The sequence below is a fragment of the Eulemur rufifrons genome, chromosome 4, assembly GCF_041146395.1.
Source record: "Eulemur rufifrons isolate Redbay chromosome 4, OSU_ERuf_1, whole genome shotgun sequence".
NCBI classification, from domain to species: domain Eukaryota; kingdom Metazoa; phylum Chordata; class Mammalia; order Primates; family Lemuridae; genus Eulemur; species Eulemur rufifrons.
Window position 1 is genome coordinate 73665286 of NC_090986.1, and position 23994 is coordinate 73689279.

At 33.8% G+C, this 23994-nt stretch overlaps 1 protein-coding gene across 1 annotated transcript in view; it reads right to left on the reverse strand.

Moving 5' to 3' along the window:
- Positions 1-23994, reverse strand: part of PDS5B (PDS5 cohesin associated factor B) — a 165045-nt gene that overhangs the window by 10801 nt on the left and 130250 nt on the right. The window contains exons 24-31 of the mRNA XM_069467361.1: positions 22601-22724; positions 14838-15042; positions 12398-12512; positions 10514-10646; positions 10063-10182; positions 8646-8708; positions 7909-8054; positions 4953-5058 (exon numbers count right to left, since the gene is read on the reverse strand). Coding sequence (XP_069323462.1) covers positions 4953-5058; positions 7909-8054; positions 8646-8708; positions 10063-10182; positions 10514-10646; positions 12398-12512; positions 14838-15042; positions 22601-22724 — 1012 coding nt within the window. The remainder of the gene's footprint in view (positions 1-4952; positions 5059-7908; positions 8055-8645; positions 8709-10062; positions 10183-10513; positions 10647-12397; positions 12513-14837; positions 15043-22600; positions 22725-23994) is intronic.

Genomic DNA, 23994 nt, shown 5'->3' on the forward strand with positions numbered 1-23994 from the left:
AACATTGAGAAGGACAGAATTCTCCCCAACACATTTTATGAAGCCAACATAACCCTGATACCAAAACCAGGAAAGGATGTAACAAAAAAGGAAAACTACAGACTAATATCCCTTATGAATATAGATGCAAAAATTCTCAATAAAATCCTAGCAAATCGAATCCAGGTGCTTATCAATAAAATAATCCATCATGACCAAGTGGGCTTCATCCCAGAGATGCAGGATGGTTCAACATACGCAAATCTATAAATGTAATTCACCACATAAATAGAAGCAAAAACAAAGACCACATGATCCTCTCAAAAGACGCAGAAAAAGCATTTGACAAAATTCAGCACCCTTTTATGATAAGAACGCTTAACAAAATAGGCATACACAGGGCCTACTGAAAAATGATACAAGCCATATATGACAAACCCACAGCCAACATCATACCAATTGGGGAAAAACTGAAAGCATTCCCACTTAGAACTGGAACCACACAAGGTTGCCCACTGTCCCCACTGCTATTCAACATAGTGCTGGAAGTCCTTGCGAGAGCAAGCAGGCAAGAGAGCAGAAGCAAGGGTGTCCAAATGGGGACAGAAGAGATCAAACTCTCACTCTTTGCTGATGATATGATATTACATCTAGAAAACCCCAAGGAGTCAACCAAGAGACTCCTGGAATTGATAAATGAATTCAGTGAAGTCTCAGGATACAAAATCAATACACACAAATCAGAGGCATTCATATATGCCAAAAACAGTCAAACTGAGAACCAAATCAAAGACTCAATACCCTTCAAAATAGCAACAAAGAAAATAAAGTAGGAATATACTTAACTAAGGAGATAAAAGACCTCTATAGGGAGAACTATGAAACACTGAGGAAATAGATAGCAGAGCATGTAAACAGGTGGAAACCATACCATGCTCATGGATCAGAAGAATCAACATTGTTAAAATGTCTATACTACCCAAGGTGATCTACAGATTCAATGCAATCCCTATTAAATTACCAACATGATTTTTCACAGACACAGAAAAAATAATTTTATGCTTTGATGGGACCAGAGAAGACCCCGTTTAGCAAAAGCAATTCTAGGCAATAAGAACAAAATGGAAGGTATTAATTTACCAGACTTCAAACTATACTACAAGGCTATGGTTATTAAAACAGCTTGGTATTGGCACAAGAACAGGGACACAGACCAGTGGAACAGAACTGAGAATCCAGATATAAAACCATCCTCATATAGCCATCTAATCTTTGACAAAGCAGACAAAAACATACACTGGGGAAAAGATTCCTTATTCAATAAATCGTGCTGGGAAAACTGGACAGCCACATGCAGAAGACTGAAACAAGACCCGCACCTTTCACCTCTCACAAAAATCAAATCATGGTGGGTAACAGACTTAAACCTAAGGCGTGAAACTATTAGAATTCTAGAAGAAAATGTGGGAAAAATTCTTATAGACATTGGCCTAGGCAAAGAATTTATGAAGATACCAAAAGCAATCACAGCAACAACAAAACTAAATAAATGAGACCTGATTAAATTAAAAGGCTTCTGCACTGCCAAAGAAACTGTCACAAGAGCAAACAGACAACCTACAGAATGGGAAAAAATTTTCACATGCTACATATCCGATAAAGGGCTGATAACTAGAATCTATTTAGAACTCAGGAAAATCAGCAAGGAAAAATCAAACAACCCTATCAAAAAGTGGACAAAGGACATGAATAGAAATTTTTCAAAAGAAAACAGAAGTATGGCCAACAAACATGTGAAAAAATGCTCAACATCTCTAATCATCAGGGAAATGCAAATCAAAACCACAATCAGATATCATTTATCTCCAGTGAAAATGGCCTTTATCAAAAAGTCCCAAAACAATAAATGTTGGCGTGGATGCAGAGAGACAGGAACACTCACACACTGCTGGTGGGACTGCAAACTAGTGCAACCTCTGTGGAAAGCGATATGGAGATACCTTAAATAGATACAAGTAGACCTACCATTTGATCCAGCAATCCCATTATTGGGCATCTACCCAAAAGAACAAAAGACATTCTATAAAAAAGTCATCTGTACTCAAATGTTTATAGCAGCACAATTCACAAGTGCAAAGATGTGGAAACAACCCCAAGTGCCCATCAATACATAAGTGGATTAATAAAATGTGGTATATGTATACCATGGAGTACTACTCAACTATAAGAAACAATGGTGATATAGCACCTCTTGTATTTTCCTGGATAGAGCTGGAACTCATTCTACTAAGTGAAGATCCCAAGAATGGAAAAATAAGCACCACATGTACTCACTATCAAATTGGTTTCACTGATCATCACCGAAGAGCACATTTAGGAATAATATTAATCGGGTGTAGGGCAGATGTGGGGGGGAAGGGGATGGGTGTCTACATACATAATGAGTACAATGCTCACCGTCTAGGGGATGGACACACTTGAAGCTCTGATTTGGGGGGGTGGGGTATGGGGAGACAAGGGCAATATACGTAACCTAAACTTTTGTACCCCCATAATATGCTGAAATAAAATAATAGTAATAACAATAATGATAATAGTGGTGATAGCAGGTTGCTTGATTTTTAATAAGAATGCTTCAAAGTATTTTGCCTTTAAAAAGAATGAAATTGACTACTGATTTCAAACAGATAAAACTTTTAGCATGTTAAGTAAGTACCCCTCTTGAACTAGTTTACTAAGAGTTCGTATTTGTCAAGAACGGATTTTAAGTGTTATGCATGTCTTCTTGGCATGATCTGAAATTATCATGTTTTTGTTTTTCTTATTTGGTTTATTAATTTATTATATTAAAAGATTTTTTTTTATCATTAATCTATCCTTACATTGGGGGGAGAAGATCTATAGATGATTCGATTTAGTTTGTTAATATTTAGAGTTTTTGTGCATAAATTTAAAATTAACTGTTGTTACTCAAAAATCAAAAGAGAAAAATTAAAACTAAATTTAAAATGTCACTTCTAATTTTAAATGCTACAAATCTTTTTGCTGTCCAAAGATCTAAAAAGGTGGTTGAATTTCTTTATGCTTTGGAATAGGTTGATGGTAAATATAAAATCCAGTGTCCACAATACCATAAAATAATCCAATTTCCTCAAACACCACAGTCTGATTTCTTTTTCATTCTACACATTATTTTAAAAACAGAGTATAAAACTGAGGTCGAGAGTAACAAATAGGGAAAAGATGTTATTTACATTTACATAAATGTATATAAAGAATAATTTCTTTGCTATAAAATTTCAATGTGAAGCTGTACTCTTTCACTATAATATGTGGGTATTTAAATTGAAATTGTATCTCATAATGCTCATCTCTTTGAGGGTACTTCAGTCATAACCAGCTTATTTAATAAGGTACTTCTGGCACCTCTAAACCCAATGTTACATGCTATCCATGCCACAACAGATAGTAAAAGGCCTCCAATTACAATTATACAAATAAATCTCAAGAGCTCAGAAATTTCAAACTGTTCTATGAGACATAGAGTAGACTTTGCTCTTTACTGCTTCAAAAGGTAGAAGCAGAGATATGGAATAAGAAATATTAAGAATTAATAAAAACCATGTTTCCCAACTTTCCTCGGGGTTGAGCATATGGTTATGGGTGTGGTACAATATGGGTGTGGGTATTAGTGACCTAGTAGACTTTTCTAACAAATGAGAGAAATCATGAGCACTCCATTTAAGGCATTTGCAAGAACATGGTGACCAACTCTCATGAATAATAAAGAATTTTTACACTAAGTAAGAAACAGAAGACATAAATAGCTTTTCCAACTCAAGGATTCTCTTGTAAATCCAGATAACAAGATTCCTTTCAGGCTAAATGATCAACTTTTAATTTTGCTTAGGTGAAATTTTTAAACAGCCAATAAACATCAGAATTTACAGTACATGTAGTAAGGATTTGGTAAGAATTTTAGGATAATTTTTTCTAAGTGGAAAGAGAAACAATCTGGCAAAATAAATTACTGAAGAAACCCCCCCAAAACACTGAGATGTGTAATATTGGCCCAGTGGAAGAAAACAAGAGGGGCAGAGAAAGCAAGAGTAATTATTTTGTTGATAATCCCCTACCCTCTATTAATCAAGTAGATTCAAACACTTTAACTTTTATCACTATAATAACCATTAATCAAAAGTATTAATCATTATAACCACCATAAAATAGCAGCAACAATTCATTTAGGCTAATTCATTTATTCTCATAAACGCAACCAACTAAGTATCCATAGTTTACACATAAGAAAACTGATTCCGAGAGCCTAATTATTTATTCAGGAAATGGTTAGTAGATGAACTGAAAAGTCAAAATGAGCCCAAATATTAAGTCCATTGAGTTGTGCTGGAATACATAACTGTATTCTGTATATATACTAAAACTTTACCAAATTTTATTCAAATGACATTTATAAATTGTGTCTACCACACAAGTTATCATTTATATAAAGATTTAAAAACTGAGTAAAAACTTCATGAGAACTGAGGCACTTCCTACCTTTACTAGAAGCTTATTTAGTAAAAGGCTCAATAAATCAACTAAATGGAAAAGCCTTGAAGAACTCTTGTTCCATTCTCATTCTCTATGGGTAAGTCTAAACATACTGTGTTTAAACAAACCAAAAACCCCCAGACCCCAAAAACAAAAAAACAAGCAATTCTGAGTATGGAATTGACATGTTTCATTCCAAAGACCTAAGAATTAAGATTACTTATCACAATGAGAAGCAACACAGAGATTCAATATACTTAAATTACATAGTAATGGATAATTATAAACTCAAATTTGTGATTAAAACCACTAAAACAAAATCAAATGTCAAATTTGATAGTAATGTTAACTGGTTTCAGTGTAAAAATTACTATTTATATAGTAAAATTATTAATATTATAAAATCAATGCAAATATCTCACCCTTACAAGATCAGAGTCTTCTCTCTTGTCACTTTTCTTCCCCGGCAAAGGTGAAGACATTGTGTAATCTTCATTTTCACTGTGATCCATTTCAGAACTATCAAGCCTTTCAATATAGACATTTATAATTGTTATTACTATCAAATAACCTTAGAAGATCTTTCTGTTCCCTAGTGTAGCTTTATAGGGAAAAGTTTCATTCTTTTAAAAAATTAATCAGTTTTATTCTATGATATTTAGCACCAAATCAATAAGCAGTGAAGCTCATTTAATTTAGTATAGTGAGGAAATTTTAAAAAAAACACATAAAAGTTTTTTTCCTAAGTGTTTTTAAAACTGAAATTCTATTTTGGAGGGAACATAGAGCAAATTAAAACTTTTTTTGTTGGTAAGTTAGACTGGTCCACACTGCAACCTGCCCTATTCCCATTCTACTTTTTCTTCTCTCTGTATGTAGCATTTAACACCCTCTAACAAACTATAGTTGTTACATTTATTATTTGCTGACTACCTTTCCTTACTAGAATGTAAGCATGAATCTTTTGTCAATTTTACTTACCAATGTATACTATGCACTTGAATCAGTGCCAGGCATAGAGTAGGCACTCAATATATACTTGTTAAATGAATTAACAGCACATGCTCTTATTCACTGGTATAAAGGTCCAGGTTTTTGTCCTGGGTGGTCTCATCTTTATCTGGTTGTTAAAACCATTTATACATTGTTGAACCCTAAATCTCAATCTCTGGTACCACCATCCTGAGTCCTAAACTCACATATCCAATTGTCTACTCAATACTTTAGGTGAAATTCTATCAAGCACCTGAACTTTAACACAGCCAAAAGTTATTTGGACACTCCTCTTTTCCCCACCTCCCCCAAACAGACACATATAAACACACAGCCTATTCCTCCTCAAGGCTTCTATTTCTCAGTAAATGGCACCACCATATATCCATTTTTTCAGGTAAAAAACCCAGGATGCATCTTTAAAATCTTCCCTTTCCCTAAATATTCACATCCAATCCATCAGCAAGACCATTTGGATCTAACATCAAAATAAAATCAAAATTTGACTATTTACCATCTTCCCTCTTCATCCCTTCCCTAGATTACTATTAACTGACTCCTAACTGGTTTTTCTATCTCAATGCTAGCTCCTCTGTAGCACATTCTGCATAAATTGTCTGGGAAATTTCTTTAAAAGTACAAATTAGATCTCCAGACTCTGTGACAATATCTTCCAGTTGCACTTAAAATCAAATCCAAATTCTTACCATGATTCACAATGTCCAGACATAACCTGGCTACTTCTCAACTTCCTCTCTTACCATGTTTCCCTCATTCCTACTCTCCAAGCAAACTGGTCTCTCAAACATACCTAGCTCATTCCAAAACAAAGAGTCCTACTGAACAGATGGAATTCAGAGGGAAAAAAGTAACAACAGAGATTGGTCAAAGGTTGAAGGGACATTTAAAGAAAAGAACATTGAAAAAGTACAGGAGGAAAATTAAGACACATTTATGCTGAATAACAATAGGAAATAAGAAAAGGGTGAAACTACAATTATTTTGAAAGCAAACAAGGGAGCCAATTAAGATTTCTGAATAATGAAATAACATGACAACATTAGCATTTTTAAAAATTATTTAGCAGTGATACAACATACCATTGTGAGAGGAATAAAAAGGGAAATAGTCAAATACTACAATTAAAGAAAAAAAATGAACTAAATGATAACAGTAAAAAGAGAAATACAAAACATTATATAGAAAAAAAATTGGCAAAACTTAGCAAGTGAACAAATATAGATGGAGGAAGAATCAAGTAATTTTGAGACTTTTAGCCTAGATTACTGGGTAAATTAGATCACTTTTGATTATAACAGGAATTCAAGGAGAAAACCCAGTAATTTAAAAAATAAGCTGATGGAAATGCTTTTGGTCATGTTACATATGAGACTATCTGCTAGAAAATGTCCAACTGATACAGCTGAAGGGTCACATAGGTATTAGCTACTAAAGTTATGATTAATACAGGAATTTAAAACAAAATAAAAGCTATAGATGTAATTTTTTCTTCTATTTTATCATACTACATATCATTCAAAATTTATTAAAAATAAGGAAATTGGTAAGATATTTTAAAATGTCTCCTCCTTTCTTTACTGATTGGTTACAAACAATGCAAAAGATAGCACAGTCTTTCATAACAACTTGGCAAACCCCCAAATAGTGGCAGTTGAGCTCCATACAATACCCTGCTAACAAATGGTGTCCTAAGCACTTATGTTAAAATCAGTGAAAGGGTTAATTATTTTTCCTATTATTCCTTAAAAAAGAAAAAAAGAATCATTTTTAAAACTATTTAAACAAAGAGTTTATAAATGTACATGGTAGAAAGAAATTCAAACTATACCAAAAAGTATACAATAATCTCCCTCCTATACTAGGTTATCATAAACAATGGTAAGATTTTGTATATTCTTCAAAAAACTTTTTATGCATATATTAAAAATGTGAATATAAATCCTTTTTCAAAACTTAAAGATACCATAATACTCTTTTATACACTTTGCCTTTATCACTCAATAATGTGTTGTGGAAACTCTTCCATACTGACTCAGCCCTCATCATTTTAATGACTAGGTTTTCTACTTATGTGTGTACCACAATATAAGAGTTTTACAATTGCCAGACACTGAGGTTAGAAACTAGTTTATGTGTACTAACACAGATTACCCCAAGAAGCTAAAGTACGAAAGGCTAAGATTGAGCACCCATCCAAAATGAGCAAGCAAATAAACATGAACTTGTGACTACCAATGTTAAACGGGAAAGTTAAGTTATGCATTCATTTCCATTCACTGACATGAAATGTTTTGGTTTATATTATTTTAGATCTCATAGCCTTGCTGGAATCCTAAATGTAAAGTGTGATATTTCAATACTTACCTCCCTTTTATTCTTCCAGGAGAGCTTGGATTTGAGCTGCTACTTGCATTGCTTACAGTTTCCATTCGTGATGATTTGGTCTGAGATTGTTTGCCTGCTGATGAAAGTGGTTTATTAACAGCTCCTAGAACATTGGTTGTTTTAGGCTGAAATGAGAAATGTACATCTCTTTTTATTAGGAAAAGCCAAAAGAACTTACATGTAAAGAACCATAATTAACATCTCTATCAAGGTATTCACATACAAATCATAAAAAAAGTCCCAATCCTTAAACAAAGAATTATAAATTGAACATCACTTGAACAAATTAAAAACTATATATATAGTATAATAGTTGAGTTTCTTATTTATTTGGACAAAAAGGTTTACACAGAAAGTGAGAACAAATATAATGTATAGTCAACAATGAACACAGATAAACTCTTACTATACGAAGGACATAAAATGATGCTTTTCTATTTTAAGATTTTTATCTTGGTATTAGGATAAGAAGTCTAAGGATCAAGGTCTACTTGGGCTTTAACACAAGCTAAAAAGTAAGTTTGTGTATCTCAGCCTACATCTATCTAGTAAATAAAATTATTTCTTACTAGTAAATGGAAGATAGCTAAGTAATGATATTTTCTACCTTGAGATACACAAATTTTTGAAGAAATACGTAATATTTCTTCAAATATGCCAATATTCACACTAAAATAAACTACCACATAAAAATTAAAATGATTCTCAAAACGTACTTTTCCAGGAGTGAAAAACGATTTCATTTCTGGAGGCAGATAATTTTTGGTGTTACTGAAATTCTACAAGCAAGGGAAAAAGAAGTAGTCAGTGAATATTAAAACACTGTATCTATGGGGTGGTTCAAACACCAACAAAGCATAGAGCAGTTTTTTGTTTTAAAGTACATAATAAAGTACATACTTATTTAAACTAAATAATGAGTTTAAACACAAAATTTCAGTCACTGATTTTAACTGCTTTAATAAGCTTAAACTAACCTCCTACCAACTGTAATGTTAACAAAACATATTCGAGTGCTAACATGCTAGCACTCTAAGAGCACATCAGAAAACACATGCTTCCGTAATAAAACCCTCCAGGGAAGAGACCACATATACTCCTGTTATCTTGCTCAAACAAAGGTGAATGCTTAAAAATAGACAGCCATCTTAGCTACTGAGTAAACCTACAAGGCTGTTCCAAATCCCTATACACTGCTAAGACTGTAGTTGGCATTTTGCTTCAAAAACCAGAAGAGAATAGTGGTGGTTGATCAGATAAATTATGAGGAATTAGATAAATTATGAGGGAGTAAGAAGGACTGTGGAAAATACCTTTTACATCTCATACAACACTTGAGTTTTTGGAGAGTAGCTTGGGAACACTCTTGCAGTGTTCCTACGGTCTTGGGCATATTCCAGTGTCTGTTCTAAACTTGTTTCCTCATACCAATTTTATGCCCCATCAAGGACTTTTAACTTCAAACTGTACCTCTATCAGCATTCTCCTTCCCATTTTGGACAATGGCCATTAATCCACAAATCCACGTTTTAATCACATTTTTGCCTGTATCTTCAGACTGGCTAAAAACTGAACATAAACACTACTAGATCATTCTAACTAATCTCTGAACCTTATTTGTGTTCTCCAGTTTGGCCCATATTTTGGTCTTGAACCACATTTTTTTTTTTTTTTTTTTTGAGACAGAGTCTCGCTCTGTTGCCCGGGCTAGAGTGAGTGCCGTGGCGTCAGCCTAGCTCACAGCAACCTCAGACTCCTGGGCTTAAGCAATCCTACTGCCTCAGCCTCCCGAGTAGCTGGGACTACAGGCATGCGCCACCATGCCCGGCTAATTTTTTCTATATATATTTTAGTTGTTCAGATAGTTTCTTTCGGACGGGGTCTTGCTCTTGCTCAGGCTGGTCTTGAACTCCTGACCTTGAGCGATCCACCCGCCTCGGCCTCCCAGAGTGCTAGGATTACAGGCGTGAGCCACCGCGCCCGGCCTTGAACCACATTTTTGAGACTCATAGCGATATCTTTCCAGTTCAACAGCAGTGGGCCAGCTCTTGATACTGATACCTCCTCATCTTCCCCAAACCTAGTGCTAAGAATGCATTTTATTTCAACTTACACAAATTCTAAAGCAACTACCTTGTCAGGTTGAGTGAAAAAACGAGCTGGTAGGACTGGGTCTTTAGGAGATTCCAAACTGTATGTGGTGCTCTTTGACATGATGATATTCATGGCAACATCACACACGGTGTACAGTTTCTGCAATGGTATTTTTTAAAAATTAGGTACTTAAGTTGGCATCCTAGACTCTGTAAATTAGGAGTAATTCTAGAACACGCATCCAGTCTAAATAGTAAACTAATGAAAGCAATAGTTAGTGTAAGCATTTTAGCTTACAGTATTGTTTTCATTAGTTGCTACTAATAAAATTACTACTAACTCTACATTAGCAATTCTAATTACTATTAATAGAAATACTAATAGAAAAAAATTATTTAACATTGCCTATAAATACTACATTCACTTCATACTCTAGACCCAAATGTTTAAATCAACATGGAACCATAATTATTTATAAAGAACTACATACTTCATTCATTTTTGCATCATCCGGTCCTTGGGCATCTTTTGTTTGTTTAATATTTTCTACCATCTTTCTGATAAATGCATGACTGTTATTTTCATTTTTAGCCATTAATATTTCCAGAACAAACCAAAGACATCTAAAAAAACAAGAAAACATAAACATAGAAGAAAAATAACCTTTGTTAAATACAAACTAATTCTAAATATAAATACAATGAACCTAGATTATAACTCTAAGAGGAGAAAAAAATTAAAATAAACAGCTACAAATCAGCAGGAGAAAAGGATATGTCATACATACATATACCAACACATCAGCAATGCAGATGTAAGCTTGTAAGACCTTTCTCAAAGTCTCACTAAATTTCCCAAGGAAGCAGGTTAAAAAAGAAACATAAATGGTGGAAAGAAAGAAGTCATCTTCACCCCTAGCTATGACAGGAAGTGAAGACTGCCTAAAAGAATAGTTGGGCTCTGAATCAAGTGAGGCCATGGATATGCAAGACTGACTGTAGTCCTCATGAGAAGTCTTCAAGAGAATATAACCAAAGAATCTTCATCAATAGAGAGGAAAAAGTCATAGTTGACAACTACACATGCTATCTCTGCTAAATGAGGGAAAAATTAAAAAGTTTGAGTAGCATAGTGTTAAAGTTAATTACATAAAATTCTATTCAATAAAAATGAAAAGTGCTTTGTCTATGTATTATGTAGACAGAAACAGAGTTATAGTTGATACATAGAGGAGAAAAGTAACAGGAGAAGGAAGAGAAAGAAATATGAAGCAAGGAATTATCCTAGAATAGAAAAAATAACCTTTAAAATATCAAATATAGGATATGTTCTTCTAGAGTGGCTCTCTGATAGAATGGAGACTACTCATGACTATATTGGGGCAATTTAGAAATATAGCCAAAAATGTCTAGTTAATTCTAAAGGATATTTTCTCGATTTTAAAAAACCAATGTTCTCTGATAGAGAGAGATGGCCAGAAGTTTTTATTAGCTATAATCACTCTAACATAGAACCCATTTTGTGAGAACTAATTGCTTTATTTTTTTTTAATGGAAACTGTGGCAAAAAAGAGTAATTGCTTTTTCCCTTGCCATGAGAAGTAATCAGTAATTTGACTTTATTCTCCCTCAAATATTTAACTGGAAAACATTTCTATAAATTAAGAAAGAATTATTTTCCTTTAATAAGGAAGCTAAAGGCATAATAAATTAATTGATTCAAAACCACAAAGGTCATCTTTTATTGTAACAGAAAGAAGACCAGGGACTCAAGCTTACTATATTCTCCTATTCTACAACATGACATGGATAGTGTTTTCAGCATTTCAACAACAATCTTTAAAAGAATTATAAATGTCATAAACTTTAATTAGAGAATCACCAATGAAGTCTTAAGTGGAGAAGTTCCCTAGTTATGAACTTGGCCCATTATTAAATTAGACCATTCTCTATTCCTATGGAGGAAGACAGTTACTGCAAAGAAAAATGTGCTTACTACACAGGTAAAGGAAATTATTAATTCAACTCACTTTAAATCTACAGTTTCAGAAGAAGGTAGGAAAAGATAAAAAATGAAATGGAACCTTTTAATGGATTATTTCAATAGAAAAGAAACATGAGATTAGTAGAGAAATAGAACTAAAGTACAGTAATTATGTTTAATTAAGTCTTAGAAAATTATAAAATACATTAAAAAATGTAACATGAAGAGATGGTATAAAAAAGACAAATAAGAGCAAATAAAGGAAAGAACTTTAAATACCTAAGAAATGAACTACATCCATAAACTAATTATAATTGAGATCCCATTATCAACATTAAGGGGGAAAAAACAACTTTCAGAAAATATGAAAATGGGATGGAAAAACTCTTACTCTTTAACATCTTTAAGTTGTTCAATATCCTGTACTTTGACATAATCTGGGTCATGTGCCAAAAGGTGAATTGTATATGGAACAACATACTCTGGTAGAAGAGATAATAATTTTTCTGAAAAAGAAAAAAAAAAAGAAAAGAAAAAGAAAAAAACAAACAAAACAAAAACACCCAGGTTAGAAAGCCAAATATTAGACACTCTCTCTTTCATACTGTATTTCCCGTATCCCAAGAGTTAATCAGAGTATGGCTATAAGAAAAATATACTGAAATACCACATTAAGGTTCATGATTAGATACTTTATTCATTCACCCATCATGTCCATTATTGAAATGCCTACTAAATACACCATGGCTGAGGCTACAAAGGCAAATATTTCAGTTTTAAAATGCATATGGAAAAAGTGAATCCAAACAAACCATATTCATTATTGAGAGACATAAGATCTATTTTTTCTGTTATCATGAGCAACCCTATGTTTAACATTCTCTTTGTAAGCTTCTGGGCACAATGAAAAACTTATAGTAAATCTTTCAGAGTCAGTATGGCACAAAATTAGGAAGTAATGTTTGATACTATTTTTAATGGAAGAATAGATACAAAGGAGTGGACTTGAGAGTTTCTGGGGCATTTAAATAACAAAAAACATCTTTTTAGTTCAAATTCAAATATTTTTATATGTTGACTGAGATCAGCATATTCTGTTAGAGAGGTAAGAATAGTAACCCTAACTAAGTTTAATAAAGGGTATGTATTTATAAAAACACTGGTATCATATTCTGGACAATTTCCATTTTATTTCCTATTTTCAAAATAAAAATTTAAACAGATGTTTAACCTGGTAGATAATATCGTGTGTGTCAATAATGCATCAAATTTTCTTTACTTCTACTGTTGAACTTGCAGAGAATGATTTGTGTGTAACACCATTCATTTCAAGCCAGGCACAAAAGAAAAAAAGTAACAAGGTTCATAATTCAGTGAAATTAAAATTAAATTCCATCAAATATTCATTGAGTGTATTTACTATGTTCTAGGCTTATATTGGAACCTAAAAATATAAAGATGAGTAAGACGGGTAAAGAGTTTATACTAAGCACCAACAGAGACAGAAGTTATACTTCATGTGAAAAGTGCTCTAAAATAAGAATAGCTAACACATACTAAGTACTTCTTTGGGCCATGCATTATGACAGATGCTTTATACATATAATTTTTCAGTTCTCACAACAATCATAGAAATGAGTATAATTATACCAATTTTACAAATAAGGAAACTAAGGCACAGATTAAGTAACCATCCCAAACATAAACACTAAATGGCAGAGGTGGGATGTGACTGCAGAACCATCACCTTTTTCTAAGGGAAAAAAGGAAGAGAAAGAAAGAGGGTCACAATGAGCAGTAACACCAAAACTATATTTTAAAGGATTCAAAAGGTGCAAAACACGCTCCTTGGTTTTTGTTCATTTATTTATTTGTCTGGAAGGGGCAGGAAATTTCCAGATAGAGTTGACAACAGAGAAAAAAGATGGCTGCACAAATTTCAAGTAATCTAGAATACATGGATCACAGAGTTCATTTTAGGGAATGGAAAGAGAGAGAGCATGAAACTCAGACTGAGCATGCTAAGCATTTCAACTTTACCCTATGAGCAATGGAGAATTAACAGGGATTTCAGGCAAGGAAGTGATCTGATCTGATCTGTTTTAGAAGGATAATTTTGATAGCCATGTGGCACAGTATGGGGGTGGGTTAGAGGCAGGAGAACACAGGGGAACATTTACAGCAGTGAGGCAGTGTATACAAAACCCAAGTGAAATATAGCAAGGAAGGAGAGCAGAGGATAGATGCTTAAGACATTTGGAAGAAGAATTAATAGAATTTGATGATGGATGAGAGGGGGGAAAAAAGGTATGAAGAATGCCTCTGATTTCTGACTTGGATAAGTGGATGGATTTTAATGCTGTTTGTTATAGAAGTCATGAGGCACACCAACTAACCTCGATGGGCTAAAGTGAGCAGATGAAAAGTAAACATGCAAGCACTGATATTAATGTCAGCTACAGATGAGAAAAAACAGCAAAGATCAAAGACGTGTACTTTTTTTAAACTAAAAGACAGTATTTGGATAATTTGTATAAGCATACAAATTTTACTATTCTATTAAAAGTACCTCCAATGTCACTATTTTCATTGGCCATTTATTCATTTACGTAAAGAGACACAGGTTGATATTTAAATACTCATTTATATTTTTAAAATGACCTATACTGAATGAAATAGTTACTGAAAAATGGTAACTTCTTAGTGAGTGGCAATTAGAATATAATAAATTATAATATATCATTTTGTATAGTATGATATAGTATATTATTTCTATAAAATTGCAATTGTCAGGTTGAAAAAGTATACTTTTCATTTTCCTATATGCTTACCACTAACAGCTGCATGCTGCTTCAGATACTCGCGTCTTACATTTATATTTTTCACCAAGCATTGTCTAGCATGTGCTCTTCTCTCTTTAACAGGATCTTTTGCACAAAGTGCACAGATTGCCATATACTCAAGTGGAAGCCGTAAGCGGGAAAGGCCTTTGTGAAGTTTCTGAGCAAATACTTGTCTTACTTGATAGCATTCATCCTGTAAAGATATAATTATTCCAGATATTATCTACATGGCAGCAAAGAGTGACAACTTCAAATATGAAATCTGCTATATCAAGTAAAGAGAAAGGTAAACAGTGGCAAGTTAATCTATAGTCGTTGCTTCGTTGCTTACAAGAGTGAGATGCTGTGACTCAAGTTAATTTCAAAGCTGCAGTATTCACCTAGGCTCTAGTAACTACCAGTTACATGTGTAACAAAATAAATGTACTTTTAAAACAAAAAATACTGGTAAACATATATCCATCTCAATTTAAATAAGCTACTGAGTCATTAAATATGAAATGTCTGATTTCAAATCAAAAGTATAGTTTATTATATCTCAAACAAGAAGCAGTACGATTAATAAAAGCATGTGCCTAAACTATTGACACAATTTTGGCATCTTAACGGTAGCTCATTTATGCCAGCAGCAAAAAAGCCTGAAACATGAGTGGTGATGAAATTGCGAAAGGCGTTTTCCACAGCTTGTTGAAAATTGAGTATTTTTCCTTGCAAGAAGTGGTCCAAAGCCTGGAACAAGTGAGTCAGGTGATTCAAAGTCTGGTGAATACAGTGGATGACAGAGTTTCCAAGTCCAGCTTCTGTAGTTTGAGCAGTGTTGTTTTTTGCAACATGCAGTCTTGCAAGAGGACTGGCCTATCTCTACTGACCAATGTCCGCTGCTTAATGGCTAGCATCATTTCATCCAGTTGGTTGCAGCAGACATCACTGTAATCAATTGGTCAGGTTTCATGAAGCTGTAGTGGATAATACCAGCGCTGGACCACCAAACAGACACCATTAGCTTTTTTTAATGACTATTCGGTTTTGGACTGTGTTTCGGCACTTCATCTTTATCCAATCATGGTGCTGAATGCTTGCAATTGTCAAAAAGAATCCATTTTTCATCTCATTTAACAATATGGTATAGAAATGGTTCACCTTTATGTGGTGACAGCAAAGAAAGGCAAGCTTTGACATGATTTCTCTTCTGATGCTTGTCTAATTCATGCAGAACCCATCTATCCAGCTTCTTTTTTTAACCCTGCCCATTTTTTTCAAATGGTCCAATATTGTAGGAATAGTCAAACCTTGCTGCTAATTCACACGTCAGTTGAGATGGATTCGCTTCCACTACAGCTTTCAGCTCATCATTATCCACCTTGGTCTCAAGGCTGCATATGTAGCTCATTTTCAAGATTAAAATCACCAGAATGGAACTTCTCAAACCATCGACATACTATGTGTAGCCACATTCTTCCCAAACACTTCATTTATATTTCGAAGTGTCTGCGCTGCACTGGTTTCATGACAGAACTCATTCGAAAATAATACGAAATTTTCACTTATCCATGATTTCACAAAAATTGCTCTATAAAAAACTTTGAAATAAAACAAGAAGTGTCAAAGTGCAATTTGTCAGAGATACCAACTGTCAAACTTAGTACTTAAGGAAACTGGACATTCCATAATTAATAAGCTGATAGAAAAATTAAAGCTTAAACAGTATCTCATATATGGCTTTGTCATTACTAAGCAAGATAAAGCTGCTGTCCAATTTATACATTTTTGTTCTATCACAAGTTTTCTATCTGAAAACACTATGCAGAGTAAACGCATAATTCTAGCTGGACACAGTGGTGCTCACCTGTAGTTCCAGCTACTCAGAAGGCTGAGGGAGACACAGTAAGATATCATTGAAAGAAAGAAAAGACAAGACAGGGAAGAGGGAAGAGGGAAGAGGGAAGAGAACTCTGAAATAACCCTCAGAAACACCAAATTACTTTTAGTTCTACAATTAAACCAAGTTATTTATTACTCCTATACCTGCTTACCTCACACTAGTCTTCTCTCCTAAACTACTCACCCTTACTCTCCTAGCTAAGTCCTACTCATCCTTGAAGACAGCTCATATATCTGCCAGAAAGCAGTGTGTAATCTGTGTCCTGGATCCACCTCTGCGCTATCTTAGCACTCTGTACATATCTCCAACATAGCACTTAGTATATAGTATTAAAATGACTGGTTTATGTCTGTCTTACCCATTGGTGCTAGTTCTTTGAAGACAAAAATTACGTCTTTATTTATCTTTGTCTCTCTAAGTCTAATACGATACCTGGCATACAGATGATCAGAATTTTTTCTCAACTACAGTACTCCTCTCTTATCTACGGGAGATACATTCCAAGACCCCCAAGGGATGCTTGAAACTGCGGATAGAACCTGTACATATACTATGCTTTTTCCTATACATATATATCTGTGATAGTCTAAGGATTACCAAACACTTCTAAGTGACATACGAAGACCTTCATGATCACACCTTACACTCTACCAATTGACACAAGGTGCGGTGTGTTTCACATTAATGTAACTTTATTTACACTATTTCTTCTACCTAGAATGATCATTTAGTTTTTTTTCAAAACCTCAGTCATAATACCTTGTCTTTAAGTCCTTATTTTTTATGTCTCTCATTTATTTTGAATTTTATTATAAGTTTATTATAATACCAAACACCCACTTTTAAAGAAGCAATCTGGCTTTCACAGAAATATTTTGTTTTCTACCTTCCCATTCAACAAAGTTAAAGTTAACTCACTCCTTCTCCAGTATTACTCCCATGGGAGAGTGGAGTCTTTATTATCCAATTATTTATTACGAAAATATCACTGAATGAGTAAAAATCAACATATCACAAATGTACTCATAAATGAACAGCCCTTTCATAAAAAATTAATCTCAGCCAGGTGCAGTGGCTCATGCCAGTAATCCCAGTACTTTGGGAGGCCAAGAAGGGAGGATCGTTTGAGGTCAGGAGTTCAAGATCAGCCTGAGCAAGAACAAGATCCCATCTTTATTAAAAATAGAAAAATTAGCTGAGTGTAGTGGCACACACCTGTAGTCCCAGCTACTTGGGAAGCTGAGGCAGGAGGATCACTTGAGCCCAGGAGTTTGAGGTTGCAGTGAGCTATAATGATGCCACTGCACTCTGGTCTGGGCAACAGAACAAGACCCTATCTATCTATCTATCTATCTATAAATAAATAAATAAATATTAAAAAATAAAAATCTCTACTCAAATATCCCTGCCCCCTACTTTGATAATATCTTCAACCAAGACCACATTTTTGTCTCTCTCACTAATCATTCAGGATCCAATACAATGCAAATTAACTGCAATGTCAGTCTGTGAATTATCATAAATGTAGCAGGTTATCAAAAAGTCATTAAAGTGATATTGGAGGAGAACTGTCAAATCACAGGCAGGGCAACTAACATATAACTGAAGAAGAGAAAATTGACAGGAATGATGACATATAGGTACTTCAAGAGAATCATCTGAATAAAGAATTTTAAAAGACGATACTTAGAATTGAGGAAGTCTTCAATTTTTTTATAAAGATTATCTTTTTGACTATGTTATAAAATCAAGTAAATAATAGAGTAATACAATTTTACTAGAAAATGCACTCAAAAAACAAAACAGTTGATACTTTCATGGCTATGGTTATAAAAAATTATTGGTTAAATGTAAGAAAAAAAGCAGATGGTGTTTACACTACAAAGATCACCCCTCCCCACAAAATAAAGTTCCAATCAAAGCTTTTACTCACTAATGGCTATGAAATTAATTTTAAATTAGGTTAAATTTAGTCTAATTTACCTTAAGCAAATTCACTTTTAGTAGCCTTTTCTAGTACAAATTATCCTCAGAATTACTTTCAGTATCTTGTAAAAAGTTCATTTATACTTTGTGTATCTCATTGTATTGTCAACACTTATCTATATTTTCTGTTCTCCCAATAGGTTGTTAGCTTCTTGAGGGCTGAAGCAATGACTTACTCATCTTTGTATTTCCAGAACCTAGAACAATGTACAGCACATAGCAGTACAGAGTCAATTTTTCATGAACTGAATTCCAAATTCTAAAATAGCTAAGCAATTATTAAATTATGTTAAGATTCGTATATTGAGTTTCCATTCCTCCAAATTTACTTTCTGTTCAAATACATGACAAGGGCCTCCCAGATATAACACTGCCTTTGAAGAGCCTCAACTCAAAAGAAATAAACCACACGAATATAAGTAACTAAAGCACAATGCAAAGTTCTGCATGTATCACAAAACTGCAGATAAAATCCACAGAGAATTAAAAGGAGAGAGACTACTTCCAGCTAAAACAATCTGAGCAAGTTTTGTGGAGAAGATTGTGTTTGAGCTTTGATTTGCAGAAAGGGTTGGGCTGAATGTATGAAAATGGGAGGGTGAGAATAAAATTAGAGGCAGTAAAGTACAGGGCACATAAAAGAAAAAGAAAATTGTTTAGCTCACTAAAATGAGGGTAGGTAAAGGGTAGTGTGCTAAATAAGATGCATATTTAGGGCCATATATTAGAGGGACTCAAATGCCAGGTTGTGAAATATATGCTATTTTTTTTTTTTACAAGTATGAGCCCCTATTTTTTGAACAGGGGAATAATCTTATCATAACTATGATTAGGGAAATTTATCCAACAATAAAAGTCTCACAATAGTCTTGAGAACTAGTGATGGTTAGAGCAATGAGAATGGTTAAGAAGGTATGAATAAAAATGATATAATGGGTATCAAAGGACAAAAGTATATGCAACTTTTGCAACAAGGTACACAGACACACAGAGTCAAATATAAATCATGCTTTTAGGTCTAAGAAATGTCATTCAGATTTATTTAACACTTATTGAGGCTCTACATGTTGAGAGAGAATAAATTTGAGAGATATTATAAATTCAGTTTGAGAAGTTTGAAAAATCTGTCCCATTTAAGTGGGACCAAAGACTTAAAAAAAACTTAATGTTGCTAGTACAGTAGCCACTCACATAGATGATGAGATGGCCAAAGAAGAATGTGTAAGTGTTGAAGCTGATCCTTGACAGATCCTAACAGAATACATACATTTAAAGAAAAAGAAGAGCCAGAAAAATGTAGTCAGAGGAGATAAAAAATCAAGACACAGAAACCAAACAAGAGAGTTTCAAGAATTAAAGGAGTAATAAGCTGAGTCAAATGATATAGAAAGGGCAATGAAGACTGATAAGATCACTGGACTTTAGGACTTCAATAGGGCATTTTTGGAAACAATGAAGGCAAATACCAAAATATGTATAGAGAAGAGAGGATAGGAGAGACAAATATATACATTACACTTTCTTGAAGTTTGGAAGTTTTAAAACAGGAGACAGACATGATTTAAAGGAATAACAGAAATAGAGAAAAGTTTTCTTTAGAATGGGGTAACTTGACATGCTTGTAAGTTGTGAGAAGATGCTAATAACTGACTTTTAACCATTAGCACACGTTCCACAGTGAACAGAATTCCAAAGCAATCTTAAAGCTTAGGCCGTATGAACTTTCACCTTTGGAATTTGGTGCTTGAAGTGGCAATGTATTAATATAATGCTAGAAAACAGTCTCCAGAAGTCAGTAAGTGTTGATACTTTTGCATATAACATTTAACTAATGGTTGGCACATAATTTGTACACACTGTAAGTTTCAAAGTCCATCTCTTTTTATATATTTCTACACTGTTTTTCTTTTAATTTACACTTCAATAATGATTGTACCAATAGTCTAAGAAATATCAAACCAAGAACCTAATAAATCAACAGACTGCAAGTCTTACCAATTAAAAAACATACTTACATGGGTTGTTTTCTTCTAAAACATGTATATATATTTTAAACAATTTTCAGTTTCTTACAAAATGAAATTATCTACAAAATTAAATGAGGAAACTAGACCAGGAAGTTAGGTGCTTCCCAAAATCTCATTGCTCAAATGGTCTTGTCTACACAGCAACAAAACTAAAACACAGGATTTGGAATAGTTTTAACAGTGAAGTACCAGAAATTGACAAAATGATTACAATTTAAAAATACATCTATTTTTAAATTTAAATTTTAAATTGTGTCTAGGGGTTATAAATAAGCAGCAATTTTTAAATAAGCAGAAGGAACAGGAGAGAGGGAGAGAAGAATTACAGTGATCCCTGAAATAAATTCTTAAGACTACTTGGAAAAGGACAGAAAAATTATGTGTAAAATAACCAAAATATAAATGAAAAACTCATACTAGAATTATGTTTACTATTATGAAAGTCCTTTTTCTTTTTCTCTCTAAAACTTCTAAAGTGATATTGTTAAAATATAAAGTTACTCTAAGAAATCCATAAAACCGTAATATGAATCCATAAGTATCGTACCACTATTCATAATTTGAAAATTTAACTTACTGAATAATAATGCTAGTAAGGAATGCTTTCAACCTGAAATTAGTCTATGCCATGTCTTCAGAAAACTATAAATTTCTATACATTTTTTTCATTTTAGGAACGAAATATGTGCAGTCAATCCTCATTATTCATGGATTCCATATTTAGGGATTTGTCTACTGGCTAAAACTTATTTTTAACACAAAAATAAATACGTGGAGTGATTTCTTGGTCATGTACAAAGTAAAGGCACAGAGCAGCAAAATAATTGAGTAGCCAGATGTGCACATTCCCAGCTGAGGTCAAAGAAGGCAACACTCTGCCTTCTTGTTTCAGCTCTGGTACCGTAAGTAAAGTGTCCTTTTTGCAGTCTATTTAGTACCACATTTTTCACATTTGTGTGCTTGTTGGCTTATCTGTTGTCTAAAATGGCTCTCAAGCATAGTGACAAAGTGCTGTCCAGTGTTTCAAAGCACAAGGGTGTCATATTCCTTACAGAAAAAATGCATGTGCTAGATAAGCTTTGTTCAGGCATGAGTTATAGTTCTGTCGACTATGTGACAAATTATGTGAATTCAATGTTAATGAAACGGTGTCTTTAAACAGAAACACAAATAAAACAAGGTTGTGTATTAAGTGATTGACAAAAATGTTTTGACCAGAGGCTTGAAGGAACCTATGCTTGTATTTCCCTTAAGAGCAATCGAAGTATTCCTGATTCAATGTTTGTAGTAATTTTATAGAAAAAAAACTACTGCAAATAGCCAGATACAGTGCCACCCAAGTCCATCCTCCCAGCGACTTAGGAGGCTAAGATGGGAGGATCACTTGAGGCCAGGAGTTCGGGATCAGGCTAGGCAACATAGCAAGACTCTGTTTCTAAAAAATAAATTAAAAATTAGCCAGCCATGGTGGCACATGCCTGTAGTCCTGGCTATTCGAAGGCTGAGGCAGAAGGATCGCTTGAGCGCAAGAGTTCAAGGCTGCAGTGAGCTACCTTCATGCCACTGTACTCTAGCCTGGGCAACAGAGTTAGACCCTCTCTTGAACAGAAAAGAAAAGGGGAATGGGAAGGGGAAAAGAAGAGATGAGAACTACTGCAAATAACAAGAATCAACTGCACTATGTTAGCAACCCCAAACTCAAATGACAGTTTTAGAACTCTGAAATGTTTCTCATGTACAAACTTTCCAAAAGAAAACATAAGCTTTCAAAACTTTTATCTAAATTCATAGTGGATGCTTTTCTTCCTAAAAGTCAAAGCCCATCTAAAGTCATTTTATATTGCCATTTTCCTTACGTTGATAGCTAATGCGCATAGCTGGTACTGTTCTAATGTGATGATTTCATGGTAGCAGGGTTCCTGTGCCAGCTTCACAATAGCACTCCCAGCAGCAAGTCTCAGGCGTGACATATCTGGTTTACTGAAAAATGAGCAAGAATGAATATAGATTAGATTTCTAAATGTCTACATAAAATGCTTCCTACTTTGTATGTCTAATTCTGTAAAAAGTCTTCTAGTAAAAAAAAATAAAAAGGAGAAAATGCTGGAGTCTGAATGTTTGTGTCCCCCCAAAATTCATCTTAAAATTCAAACCCTAAGGTGACTATATTACGAGCCAATTAGGTCATGGGGGTGAAGCCTTCATGAATGGGATTAATACCCTTATAAAAGTGCCCTGAGGGAGACTGTTTGCCATTTCTGCCGTTTGAGGACATGGCAAGAAGTCAAAAGTCTACAACCCAAGAGGGCCATCACCAGAAACCAATCATGCTGCATCCTTATCTGGAACTTCCCAGCCTTCAAAATTGTAAGAAATAAATTTCTGTTGTCCAGTCTATGGTATTTTGTTATAGCAGCCTGAATGGACTAAGAAAATAATTTAGTGATACTGAACACTATATTATGTTCACTTAGCTTTGGAAGATAGTGTCTAATATTATACAATTCTTCTCTTAAACATAAGTCTATGCTAGTGTCACTAAAAGTCATTCAATTCTCTAATCTTACACAAAAAAAGCTCATAGTAAAGCCTAGTAGAAATCTATTTGCATATTTAGTTATTAGGTTTTAAGTATTCTACTATCGATTTTTTTGGAGATATATTTACTTATACATTAGACATAAAAATGTCATAACTCACTAGTACATCAACCACAACTACTGTGCTAAGAACAGAAGAAATACAGGATGTCCCAAAAGTTGTCATACATAAGAAAAATGAGAAATTGTAGAGAAATGTACCTTTATTTACAAAATATTTATTACAAAGTTTTATAAAATGTTTCCTTTGTATGCAGACATTTGGGATACTCTGTATAACAAAAGCAGGTATAGTGGATAAAACATTACTATTCTTAGCTAGGATTGAACTTTTCAAATATTACCAAGACGCTCCTTTTAAGTTCACAGAAAGAAAACTGCTAAACGAAGTACATTTCATGGAATTCTAGACTACTAAATACATTTAAACAATTTTCCCTAATATGGTGTTTTATTAGCTGAATTACAGGGATCTTGCATGTAAGGAGGGAAAAGTTGTGCTCCTTAATTAGAACCTCCTTTGTAGCTCTATAGTAAAAGATTATCGTTCAACATTCATATAACAATATATGTCTATCATATATTGCACTAGGGAGGATTTAAAAGAAAAGACAGTCTCAGTTTTCCAAGATCTAACGATCTAGCTGGTT